The sequence below is a fragment of the Bubalus kerabau genome, chromosome 7, assembly GCF_029407905.1.
Source record: "Bubalus kerabau isolate K-KA32 ecotype Philippines breed swamp buffalo chromosome 7, PCC_UOA_SB_1v2, whole genome shotgun sequence".
NCBI classification, from domain to species: domain Eukaryota; kingdom Metazoa; phylum Chordata; class Mammalia; order Artiodactyla; family Bovidae; genus Bubalus; species Bubalus kerabau.
Genome location: NC_073630.1, coordinates 59,627,470 through 59,642,114, shown reverse-complemented (window position 1 = coordinate 59,642,114; position 14,645 = coordinate 59,627,470). Strand labels below are relative to the sequence as shown.

At 36.5% G+C, this 14,645-nt stretch overlaps 1 protein-coding gene across 16 annotated transcripts in view; it reads left to right on the top strand.

Annotated features, from left to right (window-relative positions):
* ARAP2 (ArfGAP with RhoGAP domain, ankyrin repeat and PH domain 2) overlaps window positions 1–13,754 on the top strand; it is a 573,065-nt gene extending 559,311 nt beyond the window's left edge. For 14 of the 16 annotated variants that reach the window (XM_055588221.1, XM_055588229.1, XM_055588224.1 and 11 more), the window contains 2 exons: window positions 4,480–4,614; window positions 11,517–13,754. In XM_055588221.1, the coding sequence (XP_055444196.1) occupies window positions 4,480–4,614; window positions 11,517–11,897 (516 nt within the window). In that variant the 3' untranslated portion in view covers window positions 11,898–13,754. Of the gene's footprint in view, window positions 1–2,223; window positions 2,329–4,479; window positions 4,615–7,543; window positions 7,675–11,516 lie in introns of those variants that run through there. The other 2 variants (XM_055588235.1, XM_055588236.1) reach the window with 2 other exon arrangements.
* Window positions 13,755–14,645: the final 891 nt, after the last annotated feature.

The window sequence follows — 14,645 nt, the reverse complement described above, 5'->3', positions numbered from 1 at the left end:
GGTTCACCTCCAAGGGGGAAAGAGACAGGAACGTAGCAAACGTTAATATATATGTTAATACACACACACACAAAACCCAACAGTGAACAATGAGTTCTTTCTGGTGCCCAGAATACTTTTCTAATATCCATCCCCATTCTCACCCTTGCCTCAACAAGTCTTCAGCTTACCTGTCACAGCCTCAGAAAAAAATCTTCCTAACCTTCAGACCAATTAGACCTTAGAGCTGTAGGAACCCTCAGCATCCTGTACTTGAACATTGTAATACTAACTAAAAAGCATTTGTGTATTTAAGTTTCTTTCCTACTAAAATGTAAACCCTGTGAGAGGAAAGACTCAGTCTTACTAGAACTACATGTTTATCTGCATCACAGGATCCAGTACATCTTACAAAGTACATGCTCAAGTTAGTATTCTAAACTAGTAAAGAGAATAATCAGGTAAAATTTCAAATAGATATTAGTGTGGTAAAATAATGAAATAAGCCAGGGAAAGGAAAACCAGTGTGACTGACGTAAGGAGGGCATTGATTGAGAAGGATTCTCAGGCGACACCTTTCTGAGTAGCTGACAGGTGTACTGAGACCTGTCTGAAATAAGGAAGCCAAGTATGTAGGACAGTTAGAACATTCCAGGGGCTGGGGCCAGCAAGGACATAATCTTGACTTATTCCATGAACATCAGGAAAGCCTATCTTGGAGAGGACATAAGAGATGAGGAAGGCAGGGGACAGATGATGTAGACCCAGTTTAGGAATTTTAGTGGGAAACAAGGGAAAGATATAATCAGCTCTTATTATGGGGAAAAAGTAATTATGGTTCCTTTGCTGAGCTACACTTTAAGGGTCAAAGATGGAAGCAGGAAGAACAGCCTTGTGGAAGAAGACAGCAGCTAATTGATCAGCTATAGCAGTTTGAGAGGAGTAGAAATGAAGAGTCCTAGTTGTTTGGCCTCTGGAAGCTGGTGAATGTAAGTGATATTATCAGAAGTGCAGAAGAAGACAGAGTTCTATTTGGGCCACATGAAATTTGAGATGTGCACTGGACATACAAGTGGATATGCTGAGTGGCAGGTTTAGATGTATGGATCAAAAATTCAGGCAAAACTTTGGGGCTGAGATGTAAATTTGACAGAAGTCAGCATTTGGATTGTATTAAATGCCATGAGAGGCTACAGTGAGATGAGAGAGAGAATATACAGAGAGAATATTAGAATTATTCTAATATTAGAATACAAAATTGGTGAGGGGAGGGCTGTAGCAAGAGAGGGAGGTCAGACAAATAAGCCCTAGGACATCCCAAACTTTAAAGGTCAAACAGAAGAGAAAAATTGAGCAAAAGAAATGAGTATCTTTGAGAAAGCAGGAAAACCAGGTGATAGGTGCAGAGAATTCTATCAAGGAATCAGAGGAGAGAATATTAAACCAGCAGGGGCCTTGAGCAGATTTGAAGCAATGTGAGCAACTGCATGTGTTCATCATTGCAGAAAAAATTCATTATACAACAGAGTGTGTGACATATTTGTTCTCGGTTTGCTGACTATATATTCTGACCCACTATGCAATTATAGATATGACTGGGGAAGAATTATTTATATTCAAAGCAAATAGTTATTGGAGGGGAAGGAAGCCTTGTTTATATGGCTAGAGATGCAGAGAGATTGGTACAACTCATGGTGAGAAAATTGAATGATTACTAATAATTTTTCTATTATATCAGTGAGGTCACCACATGTGAGTCTGGGAGGGATATTACATGTACAGGGACAGAATAAAACGTGAGAAATTACCTTCAGAACTGAGGAAGCTAGTTGTACTATAGTAGAATGTCCAGGGAGTGCTGAAGGCTCATTTGAAATTTCAGGATAAATTTAAAGTGAGATGAATCTCCAGACTGATCTATTCTTTTTTCGCCTCCATTAATTTGGAATTACCCACAGAGTAAGTAGAATTGGGTTTTACTATGCTTGGGGTTTTATCAGGCAAGTGTGATAGCAGAAGCAGCCCAGCCTTGATTTATAAGGAGGTGAGTATACTGATTGACCATGAAATCTAAGCCAAACTGTGAAAGAAGTGGGGAAAAATGTGAAAAGTAGAATGGATAGAAGGTCTCAAGAAGTCTAACATATATTCAGAGTGAATGAAGCTAAACTAAGTTATCTGAAAGATGTCAAGGTCAGAAATTAAGAGGCAGAACCTTGTTAATGGCAGCGTTATTCACCATAGGCATGGTATGGGAATAACCTATGGATGGATGAATGGATAAAGAAGATGTGTATTCATACATATATACAGTGGAATATTATTCAGCCCTAAAAAGGAAGTCTATCATTTGGGACAACATGAATGAACCTGGAAGGCATTATGCTAAATGAATTAAGCCAGACAATTATTGCATGGTATCCCACATTAAAGTCAAACTCATAGAATATGACACTGGTTTCCAGGGGATGTGGGGGGTGGGAGTAAGAGGTTGGTGAAAGGGTATATACTTTTGGATACATGATGAATAAAATCTGAGGATCTAATAGGTGACATGGTGAGTGCAGTTCATAACACTGTATTATAAAATTTAAATTTTCTAAGAGAATAGAACTCAAATATTCTAACCAAAAAGGCAGTGAGGGTGGGGTGGGTAAATACATATGTGAGGTGATAAATGTGTTGATTAACTCGATGAGGGGAATCCTTTCACAGTGTATGCATGTAGTCATCATGCTGTACACTTTAAACATCTTTTATTTGTCAATTATACCTCAGTAAAGCCATGGGGGAAAATTAGAAAAAGAAAGTGAGAGGCAGGAATGAAGATTTGAGGGTGTGATCACTGGTTATAATAAAAAGATCCTCAACTATATGCTCCATGCAGTATGACTTTTTGAAGTCACTTATACATAACTATAAATGATATCTGAACATATTACTTATGTCTTAAGATTTGTGGTGGGAAAAATATTGCTACCTCTTGGATCAATCCAGTGAAAACTAATTAGCCAGTATTCACAGCATTATATATATCATGTCAGAAAAAATAATGTGTCTAGAAACTACATTTGCTCTTAGATTTCTTGCAATAATACCATTTAATACATATACTATACACCAGTGAGTAAAAGCCTAGGCATTCATTCATAGGGTTACCTAATTCCTTCCCATAAGTTTCTTCCCAGCTTTACATGTTGGGAATGTCCCAGTTCTGTAATATGAGTTACTTTACCAAGTTTAAGACTGTGATATAAAAATATGAAACTTATAACTTTCTGATTGAAACATTGCATAACCATTGCAGATTTGCTGAACCAAAGTAAGCACTCCAGTGAAACTCAAGGGTAGATTTGATGCCTAGGCAATAACTCCATTAATAACAGGGCATACACTGTAGGATCCTTAAGGACGAAATGAGATAATACCTGTATATTGGTAAGCACAAAATGTAGCAGTATGCCCTTCAATATAACTTAGCTGCTGTTTTATAGTGAGTATAAAGTTTGTTGAAATAGTTCTTTTGCTATAAAACACAACATTAAAATACTAATTGCAACATAAGAATACAACTCTGTTCAGTCTTGAGTAGAGGAAAAGAATGAGTAGGCATTTAGCGATATAGTTTACCAGATGGTTTTCATTTCATCATAACATCTGTAAACTTCTCCTTGTGTGTGGTTGATATTTTGTATTTCTTTCATAGAATGCTGTCTGAAAATCGATTTGTTTCTCCCAGCTTCTGAAAAATTAATCTACCCTGAGGAGTATAAAAAGTCTTTAAAAGATTTTTCTTTTATATGTATATCTTAAGGATGTATCATTCAAGAGCTTATATTTTTACCCATGGGTATTTCCCCCCTTTGCAAAATTACCTTTTTTCCAGTCATATCTATAATTGCTCACTGGCCAGAATATGTAGTCAACAAATTGAACACAAATACACACTCTGTTGTACAAAGATTTTCAGTAGAAATGTTTGTGTACAAGGTAACATTTCTTTGGAATTCAATTAGTTGAAACATTTTTCAAAAGGTCATAAAGATAATTTTTCTGCTAGCCATGCCTTAGGTTGACTTGAGGGTATATATAATGTCAAATTATTTTGACACTAAAAGTTATCTTCAGTGGTAAGAGAAAATGAATGTGTAGTTATTTTGATTACAGGGCCTAGAAATGTAGACAGGTATATTATTTTTCTTCTACAAAGAGATTTACTGGTTTCTGTAAATATTTTCCCCCTTTTGGTTTAATAAGTAGTACAGAAGGCATATTTCTGAAGCTTAGAAATTGAACTGAGACCTCAAAGCTCAGTTCACTTAAGAGTTTTACATCCTCAAGCGGTGCTACCATGAGAATCAACATCATAATTACAAACAACCTTCTCGTGAAAAGCAGATCACCTGACTTGGATAGATGGGAAAGGAGCCCAGTGACTATAAACTTGGTGGACCACATAATAAAGTCACACACCCACAGCAAGAAATTGTGTTTCCACAGCATGAAAATGATATATGGCCACCAGCTGGAAAGGAACGAAAACGTTCTATAACCAAAAATCCCAAAATTGGAGGTTTGCCTCTGATTCCCATCCAGCATGACAGAAATGCAACCCAAGCCCGGAGAGAGACTGAGGTAAGATTAGGATGTTTATTTTTAGATTAATCATAATAACATTTGTTTACTTATGTCTTAATGTGGTTAAATGCATCAGTTACCTCATTGGTTTCAAGAGCACAGTAATAATCACTTGGAAGAGTGCCGAGTGCAGTAAAAATACTAAAACTGTAAAAATCACATCCATCAAGAAACTGTATGCATAATCCTATGTCACTCTTTGAAGTTTTATATTTTGTTAACTTAAATAAAAGTAATTTTAATAATGTTATTGATCACTCAATTAAATATGCATGATACCACTTAGCTTATTTTATCCCTAAAGTGGCCAAGAATATTAAATATGTATACAGAAGTTTCTGGTGGTAAAATCAGTCTCAAATTAGCCTTACAAGTACACTTGTAATCTCCTTACAATGAGCCCAGGGCAGAATATGTCGGGAGCCATGGTAACAAGACTTACCAGTAACACAATCAAATTCCAGTGGTTTGGGAACCCATGGGGTAGCTCAGTTAATTTAAGGAATGGCAGGATGACCCTTGAGCATCAATAAAGAAGATTTGGCATCTTTCATGAAAACTGTGTTTCAAACTACACTTTGAAGGGTAGGGTGAACATAAGTAGCATTGGTCTTGATTCAGACAAAGACACAGGCTGTAAATGTCAAAACTCATCACAGTTTGCAACTAATGTGCATTTCAGTGCATTAAATGAGTCCTTCAAAACAAAAAGAGAAGCACGCAAAAGACATTTTTGTTTCTTCTTAGAGCCCAGATTTGGCATTTTTCCAAACAAGAATAACTTTTTTTTAAGTTTTATTGCAATATAGTTGATTTACAAAGTTGTGTAAGTTTCAGATATAACAGGAATAACTTTTGAGAGACAAAAGCCATTTTAATTTAGTGATCAGATTTTTAAAAAGTGTTTTTCCATGACTATCTTTCCTTAAACATTTATCCCACTATACTATCTCTTTTCTCTAAAAGATAAAAGCTTTGAAAATAATGGTTTATTTCCTTTGTTGCCTTCTGTGCTGATGTAATCAAAGAGAAGAATAAGACAGCAAGAACTCAGGAGCTTGTCCCTTCTACCATTTCGCACTTACAAGTTTTTCTTCCTTATAATAAACTGTTTTGCAGAACTGTGGCTTCCTCAGATACTCTAGAATCTTCATGTTAAGAGTCATGTTTGGGAACCCAGGTTAGGGGACATAGAAATGCAGGGAATAGCTATGCCCTGCTGTGACCCTAGCTTCTCCTGACATTGCCTCAGGATCAATTATGGAGCAAAGCAAATTTTAGGATCAAAGTACGTTACCAGTATCCAGTATAGAATTGAGATGATTGAATAAACAATAGTTTGTTACTTAACCTCAAATCCAGAATTTCAGAGGCAATTTTTTTAACATTCTTGAGATCAGAAAACTGATGAACAAAACTATAACCAAATTGATTTCAAAGGCTTTAAAAACAATTTTATGAAATATTAATTTCTAGAAAATTGGTTAGTAAACTAAACCAAGCTTTTTCCTAAGTGTGGGAATTCAACAAATTTGACAAAGAAAAATTTTAAATGTTTGATGTTTTTCAGTGATAAGTAATGTTTTATTTGGTAATGTTTTTCACTGAAAACCATTCAAGTTTAAAAAAAGAAAAATTAAAATCGCAAGTTTTCACACAAAGTATTTTTTATTGAACTTATATAAATATGTAGTATATTAATAAATGACAGTATTACTAGCTGCTGCTGCTAAGTCGCTTCAGTCATGTGACCCCATAGACAGCAGCCAACCAGGCTCCCCCGTCCCTGGGATTCTCCAGGCAAGAACACTGGAGTGGGTTGCCATTTCCTTCTCCAATGCATTACTAGCTAGCTTAATACAATCTAAAGTCAATCAATGGATATAGGGAAGAAAATTGCTTCTTAAACAAATTGTTGGTAGATTGGTGCATTTGATGACTTCCCATTTCATGAGCTGTCTTGCTTTCAAGAGGTTCATTTAAAAGTTGTATGAGAAGACCTCCTCCAAGCAAGGAAGGCTTCCTGCAGGAAGTGACTTTTAAAATTAATTGAGTAAATTAGCAGTGAGCTAGTGAGTAAGCCAGAGGAAGTAAGTTGTTGACAAATCATACATGAAGAGGCAAACAGTGCTTAAGAACACATAAACTAAATGATACCTATGGCCCTCCGACTTCCTCTCGGGTACCTTCTTAACTTACTGTGTACATTGTGCTCAGCTTTTATATGTAAGCTCCTAGGGATAATAAAAAGCCCTTACTTCATAGGGTAATATTCTCTCTGCTGAGAGATGAACTCCATTTCAGATCCTCATTTCCATTCAGTTTTCTCTGACACAAACTGGCATCCTCTGGACCAAGCCACCTCTTGCTTTCCTAATTTAATAGCTTATCAATCTTTCTTTTTGAATTATTAATACCTTAACGACAGTGAAGCACATAAAGGATGCCTTTTTTCCCCCACAGTATCAATGCTCTTTCCTTTCCCCAAAAGACACATGGTACTCCACATACCATATCATCATACAAAGCACTCACTTTCACATCCTCTTGATTTTTATCAATTCACTTCACCACCCCTCCCCACCTTCATATAAGGTTATGTTATTTAGTTTAATGTCATAGTTTTACTTGAAATTTTAGCATTATATGTATTAATGGGTGTGTGTATGCTAAATTGGTATGCTCAAGACTGAGATGGACTTTAGTTACACCAACAGGAAATAGTCAAGAGATACTGAGGAGTAAAGAAGTTAGTCATAGAATTGATGTACCTGATAGCACAATGGAAATATCAATAAGGTAGTATAGGGGAAAGGATAAAAGTAAAATTGATACAAAACAGGATGATTATATTGAAGAGACTAGATGACTAGTGTGTGCTATGTCACTTCAGTCGTTTCTGACTATGCAACCCTATGGACTATAGTCCACAAGGCCTCCTCTGTCCATGGGGATTCTCTAGGCAAGAATACTGGAGTGGATTGCCATGCCCTCCTCCAGGGGGATTTTCCCTACCCAGGGATCGAACCTCTCTCTCTTATGTCTCCTGCATTTGCAAGTGGGTTCTTCACCACTAGCGCCACCTGAGAAGCCCATACTTGACCTCTAAATACTATACCAGAGTCCCCATGTCTCCTGCCAATAGTTGAAAAGAGAACTGTCATTATGATATATAAAACCACTCCATATTGATCCTTGAACTCAGCACTGGCCACAGGACTGGAAAAGGTCAGTTTTCATTCCAATCCCAAAGAAAGGCAATGCCAAAGAGTGCTCAAACTACCGCACAATTGCACTCATCTCACACACTAGTAAAGTAATGCTCAAAATTCTCCAAGCCAGGCTTCAGCAATACGTGAACTGCGAACTTACTTCCAGATGTTCAAGCTAGTTTTAGAAAAGGCAGAGGAACCAGAAATCAAATTGCCAACATCCGCTGGACCATTGAGAAAGCAAGAGAGTTCCAGAAAAACATCTATTTCTGCTTTATTGATTATGCCAAAGCCTTTGACTGTGTGGATCACAATAAACTGTGGAAAATTCTGCAAGAGAGATGAGAATACCAGATCACCTGACCTGACTCTTGAGAAAACTATATGCAGGTCAGGAAGCAACAGTTAGAATTGGACATGGAACAACAGACTGGTTCCAAATTGGGAAAGGAGTATGTCAAGGCTGTATATTGTCACCTGGCTTATTTAATTCTATGCAGAGTACATCATGATAAATGGTGGACTGGAATAAGCACAAGCTGGAATCAAGATTGCTGGGAGAAATAGCAATAACCTCAGATTTGCAGATGACACCACCCTTATGGCAGAAAGTGAAGAAGAACTAAAGAGCCTCTTGATTAAAATGAAAGAGAGTGAAAAAGTTGGCTTAAAGATCAACATTCAGAAAATTAAGATCATGGCATCCAGTCCCATCACTTCATGGCAAATAGATGTAACAGTGGAAACAGTGGCTGACTTTATTTTGGGGGGCTCCAAAATCCCTGCAGATTGTGACTGCAGCCATGAAATTAAAAGATGCTTACTCCTTGGAAGGAAAGTTATGACCAACTAGACAGCATATTAAAAAGCAGAGACATTACTTTGTCAACAAAGGTCCGTCTAGTCAAGGCTATGGTTTTTCCAGTGGTCATGTATGGATGTGAGAGTTGGACTATAAAGAAAAGCTGAGCGCCGAAGAATTGATGCTTTTGAACTGTGGTGTTGGAGAAAACTCTTGAGAGTCCCTTGGACTCCAAGGGGATCCAACCAGTCCATTGTAAAGGAGATCAGTCCTGGGTGTTCATTGGAAGGACTGATGTTGAAGCTGAAACTCCCAATACCTTGGACACCTGATACAAAGGGCTGACTCATTGGAAAAGACCCTGATGCTGGGAGGGATTGGGGGCCGGAGGAGAAGAGGACGACAGAGGATGAGATGGTTGGATGGCATCACCGACTCAGTGGACATGAGTTTGGATAAACTCCGGGAGTTGGTGATGGACAGGGAGGCCTGGCGTGCTGCGGTTCATGGGGTCGCAAAGAGTCGGACACGACTGAGAGTCTGAACCTAACTGAACTAAAGATACCAAGTGAAACTTTAAGATTCATATTTATTTATAAACTCTCCAACACATCCTTATGTTTAAATAGCCACCATTTTTACTAATCGTCTCTTATTTTTCTGTTTGCACTGTGATAAAATACATTTTCCATTTTAACCAGTTTACATGCACAGTTCATTAATTTGCATTCACATGGCTGTGTAGCCATTCTAACACATTCTAATGAAACTTTAGAATTAAGCTAGATACTAAACAGCTAAATATTTCTTTTTATCAGGTTTAGAGTAGAATTATTTCTCTGAGATGTATAATCATGACCTTATCAGAGAATTTCAAATTGTAAAATTATGTCCCAATCTGCTGGAATTTAGGAAGATAAAACAGAATATGATAAAATGAAATATTATACATTTGAATTTTTTAAACCTTTCTTCATCCCTTATTCAGAAAATATTTATTGGTAATTTCCCATCTGCAGGCACTGTGATAAGTTCACTCATCAGTGAACAAATCAAACAAAAGCTAAAAACAAAACCCTCCTTGCACTGTGTTGAGTTTTGAGCAGCATTCAAACAATCACAAGAGGTATGAGTAGCTTATCTAGTATACTAGAAAGAGCACTACGGATAAAAATAAAGAGGTGAAGTGTTGCCCTTTGAACATTACATTGGACATCTTAGTCAAAACACTTTATGCTACTTAGTTTCATTTTTTTCAAAGTAGTATTTTTTATTTTATATTGGAGTATAGTTAACAATATTGTTTCAGGTGTACAGCAAAGTGAATCTATTCTTTCTCAAGTTATTTTCCTATTTAGGTTATTACAGAATATTGACCAGAGTTCCCTGTGCTATACAGGTTATTTAAGTATAGCAGTACTTTGGCTAGTGTAGTCATTTTAACAATATTGATTCTTCCAACCCAAGAACATGTTGCCTTCCAAGCCAGATCCTTTGGGGGCTACTCTTCCCAGAGACAGACCCCTTGGTTGGAAAGCCTCATGTGAAGCTCAGGACTTTTACTCCTATGGGAGAACTTCTGTGGTATATTTTCTAGTTTGTGGATCACCCACCCAGTAGATATGAGATTTTATTTTATCATGATTATACTCTTCCTACCATCTCGTTGTGGCTTTTTGTCTTTGGATGTAGGTATCTTTAAAGGTTCCAGAGTGTGTGTGTGTTTTTTGTTGATGGTTGTTCAGTTAGTTTTTTGGTGTTTTCATAAGAATCGGTAAGCACAGATACTTCTACTTGCCATCTGCAAAACAGTCCCATTCTTCTTGTTATATCACCAATTTCATCTTTCTCTCAAACATTTATAATACAATAAGACATTTTCCTTGGATTTCTTCGTGCTTTGCAGTTTTTATGAGGAAATTTTGAAGAAATTCCTTCAACTCTTGCTTGTGAAAAGAAAAATGACTTATGCCTTCCCACTTCCCCCAACTCAGTTTTTTGGGTAGCCTTTTGCTGTGGCTCCATACCCACAAGATGCTTGCTTCTCTGTTGTTCATTCTTTTATCTTACATTTGGTTAGGTTGTAATCCCTTTGAGAATCTGAAGAGAGTTCTGAACGTCGATACTTGCCCAGTCACAAGATGCCATGGACACTAGTTATGAAAGTACACTTCTGTCCCAATGCAGGTTGTCTCACTGGATTTCTGGTGCCTGTAGACACAGTTGACTGAATGTGTACTCTAATCCACTGATACAAAAGTGGGTTTTAATACATAACTATATATTTCTTTCAGTGTTTTCACAAATATCTGTAGGATTCTAATAGGCATTATATGGGGAAAAGATTGCACTAGTCAAATATTTTTGGAGGAGGAAAAAAAACAGAAAAATAAGTTGAACAGGTTTTTCTGATAAAGTATTTCTTAACTTCTTTAATATGTATTGTGAATCTCAAAGAGGGATCTATTACAAAATGTATTTCCTGGACTTATGGCCACAGAGACCCCCATTTTCCTCTGTATTTCGGGTACAACACTGTAGGAATTATAGATGCATGAACATGTGACACATCCAAGCAGGAGTGAATTGAAAGAGGCAAGTTTAAAATGGGAGTCAATTTGAATAACTAGCTTGAAAGACATCTTTGAAGTGGTATGTTAAATGCTTGTTAAAATGAATTTCCGTGATCTCCATTTCAGTTGGTTTTGTAGCTCTCAGATCCGTCTATACATTCAGACCTGCTGCTGGTGCCAAAAGTCAAGTTAGAACCTAAGTCATAGAAATAAACGCTAATAAAATAAGCATCAACTTTTACGTGCCATGTATTCTTTAAGCAGAGTAGGCCAGATCTTGCTTCCCTCTGAGATGTTTTGTTTTATTTTAAGAGTGCAAAAGCAGAACTCGAAAGGCTGCGGCTCGGTGCAAAGCGTGACCAAGGTGGAGATGGCACCTTAAAGGAGAAAGCCTCCATCGTGGCCCAGTGCCTGGAGCACAAGGACGAGAAACTTCGAAATCGAACCAGAAAACACCGGAGTTTCTACTGTCTGGAGGACACAGAGGCTGAGGTCTTTCCAGGGCGACAGAAAGGCCATAAAGGCCTAAAGACACTGAGGAAGACTGAGGACAGGAATGGCAAAGATACTTTGGACTGCAATAATAAGTTACCACCAAAGGTCATCGAAGAGCTTAGCGTGGTTCTCCAGCGATCAAGAACGCTTCCAAAAGAGTTGCAGGGTGAGCAGGTGGTGCAGAAGGAAATAAAATGACTTGTCCTACAAATTATTTTTTTAAATATTGTGTACAGTGTCTGAAACCAAACTGTATTTTATGCTGGGAGAGATGTGTTTAGCTATCCTTAACCATTTAAAGAGCATTTTAAACTATTAATATGTATGTATATATGTGATAAGTGTTAGATTCACTGTGTTGTGGTCTGAACAAAGCTTGTACAGTTCAAAATGTTAACCTTGTGTAGGAAGGCATTGGGTTACTTTGAGTGGCCAACCTTTTGAAGTACAGTTGACCCCTGAACACCATGGGGCAGGGGTTAGTGTGTTAATCTGTGTATAATTTATAGTCAGCCCCCGTATCTGAAATTCCTCTGCATTTATAGGTTCAACTGATTGTGGATCATGTAGTGCTGGAGGATTCACTTTTTTAAAATATCCACATATAAGTGGACCCATGCAGTTTTAAACCCACATTGATCAAGGGTCAACTGTAGGTGTCTGTTAAGTGGTGTAAATTTATGAACAGAAATTGCAAACTGTACTGTATTGTATAAAATGCTGTATGTAAATGAAGCCTATGAAACTAGATGTAACACATTTTGCACTTTGAGAAACCTTGTATATAAAGTTATCATAGTTTTTAGGTTTACATAGGGTCCAACCTTAGGGAAAAGAAAGGAAAGTAAGTTGGAAAGGGGGAGGATTTATTTAAGTGGCTGCCTATCAAACAACACTGAGGTTTTTAAAAAGAGGCAAAGAATTAACACATGTCCTGAAAGCCAAGGAGGTCAGGTTGAGATTCATTCTAGTTTACTGTTGATCAGATCTTGTTCATGAGAAACTGCTTGTTAAGAAAATAATCTAGTGACTAAGTGTTTCCCAAGATTAGTATTCAGCCAGCACACGTGAATAATGGCACTGACCACTGTTCCATGGTGTCAGTGGACCAAACGCAGTAGCAACCCATTCACTACACTTCAGTTCTTTGCAGGTGGCTGCTGAGAGGACTCTTACCCTGCATTGAAGAGATCATGTATACAGGACCTGGCATGGATGCCACGTGCACTGTTGCTGTATACGAGCAAATTTTATGACTTCCTTACTGTCATTCCAGTATGAGCAACAGTCATCATCACAGGGTTTTATTGTTTTTTTTTATTACTGTTTTACTTTGTATATTCATTGTATATTCATTTCTGAAGCAATATTGAGTCAGAATTTACTGAAACTGTACAACATATGGCCATCTGGGGGTAGGAGTTAGATTAACTACTATACTTTTGGGAGCTACTAGTTCCCTTTCAACCTATTTTTTTTTTTCTTTTTAATAAAGCAGGAATCTTCTTCCTGTGCCTAATAAATAATGACAGAGCCCTCTATTTTTAATTCCACATAAAGACCAGCTACTAGTTTGGTTGTTTTCTCAAACAATACCATCTAAATTATAGTTGACAGGGGTAGCACTTTTCATCAGTTTCTTTAGAATTGTATTATTAGGTCTGGTGAGTTTTGATCAAACTTATTTTACTAGTAGGTAGCCAAGCTTTATTCCTACCATTTCCTACCCCCCACCTCTGTTTTTCAGGTGTCTTATCAGAATTTATCAGTATACAAAGGCCCATACTTTTTTCAGTCCAATCATAGTGCAGTAATATGCTGTTAAATGCTATGAGTTTCTTCATTACAAAATACTGATCTCTTATACCTGGTGGTGATAAAATAGTTTACAAAGGATATGTGATATTTATTCTTTAAATCCACATAGATTGGAATTTTCTTTTTAAGAGAGAAACTGCTGGTCAGTTTATGAAATAGGTGGCAGTGCTGGGGAGCCTTCATAGCTATAAAGCAAGAATCATGGTGTTTTTAGAAAAAAAAAAAAAAAAACTAAAACTATTATTTCTAGTAAATGATAATATTTATGTTTTATGAAATAAGGGGACATGAAAATTATGCTGGACAATGGAACAGTATCTGGATTTTTTTTTTTTTTTTACCTGCCTTATTTGAATACTTTTGAAACTTGAGCTTAAAATCTAATAACTTCTATTTCCCTTCCTGTACAACTGTCTCCATTTTTCAAGTGTAAGATAAGGGCTAATGATGACATCTCATATATTTTAAGTAAAAATTAAAATTGTTTTCCAAGTCCACCTGAATGTGACTGTTTTTTCAAATTAACCACCTTCATCGTTTGAAAATAAATAAATAGATTGCATTTGAAAAAAGTTTCAATATATACTTCAAACTAGCTGTTAGTTTTTTAACATGTCAGTATGAATATTGTTCTCTTTTAAATGATGACTATATGCAGACATGAAGAAACAAATTGATGGTACTCTCTCATTTCTGTTGCACTAAAGTTAATAAAATTAAGATATGATGACCTATATTATCTGCTAATTTATTTTGATAATTTTAATGCTAAAATATACAAACTGTATTGTGAAAGGAATATTTTTGAAAATTCACCAAATTTATTTGGATAGACTGTAGTATCCAGATATTTGCACATTTCTCACACTTCTGATAATTACTTTGAGGAGATGATGAAAGCTTACATTATCTCATCAAAATTTGCACCAAAACTTTCATATTATTTGCTCAACAAAAGACATTAGCTTACTGTGAACAATACCTTGTTATGTGTACAATCATCACATTTATTTCTAATCATCTGAAAACAGCACAGAAATGAATATTGTAGGTAACTAAAATTTATCTGCTTCACATCCCTTAGTTATTATTTTAAACAATTTTTTGTTGAAAATGTTGTAAATTATT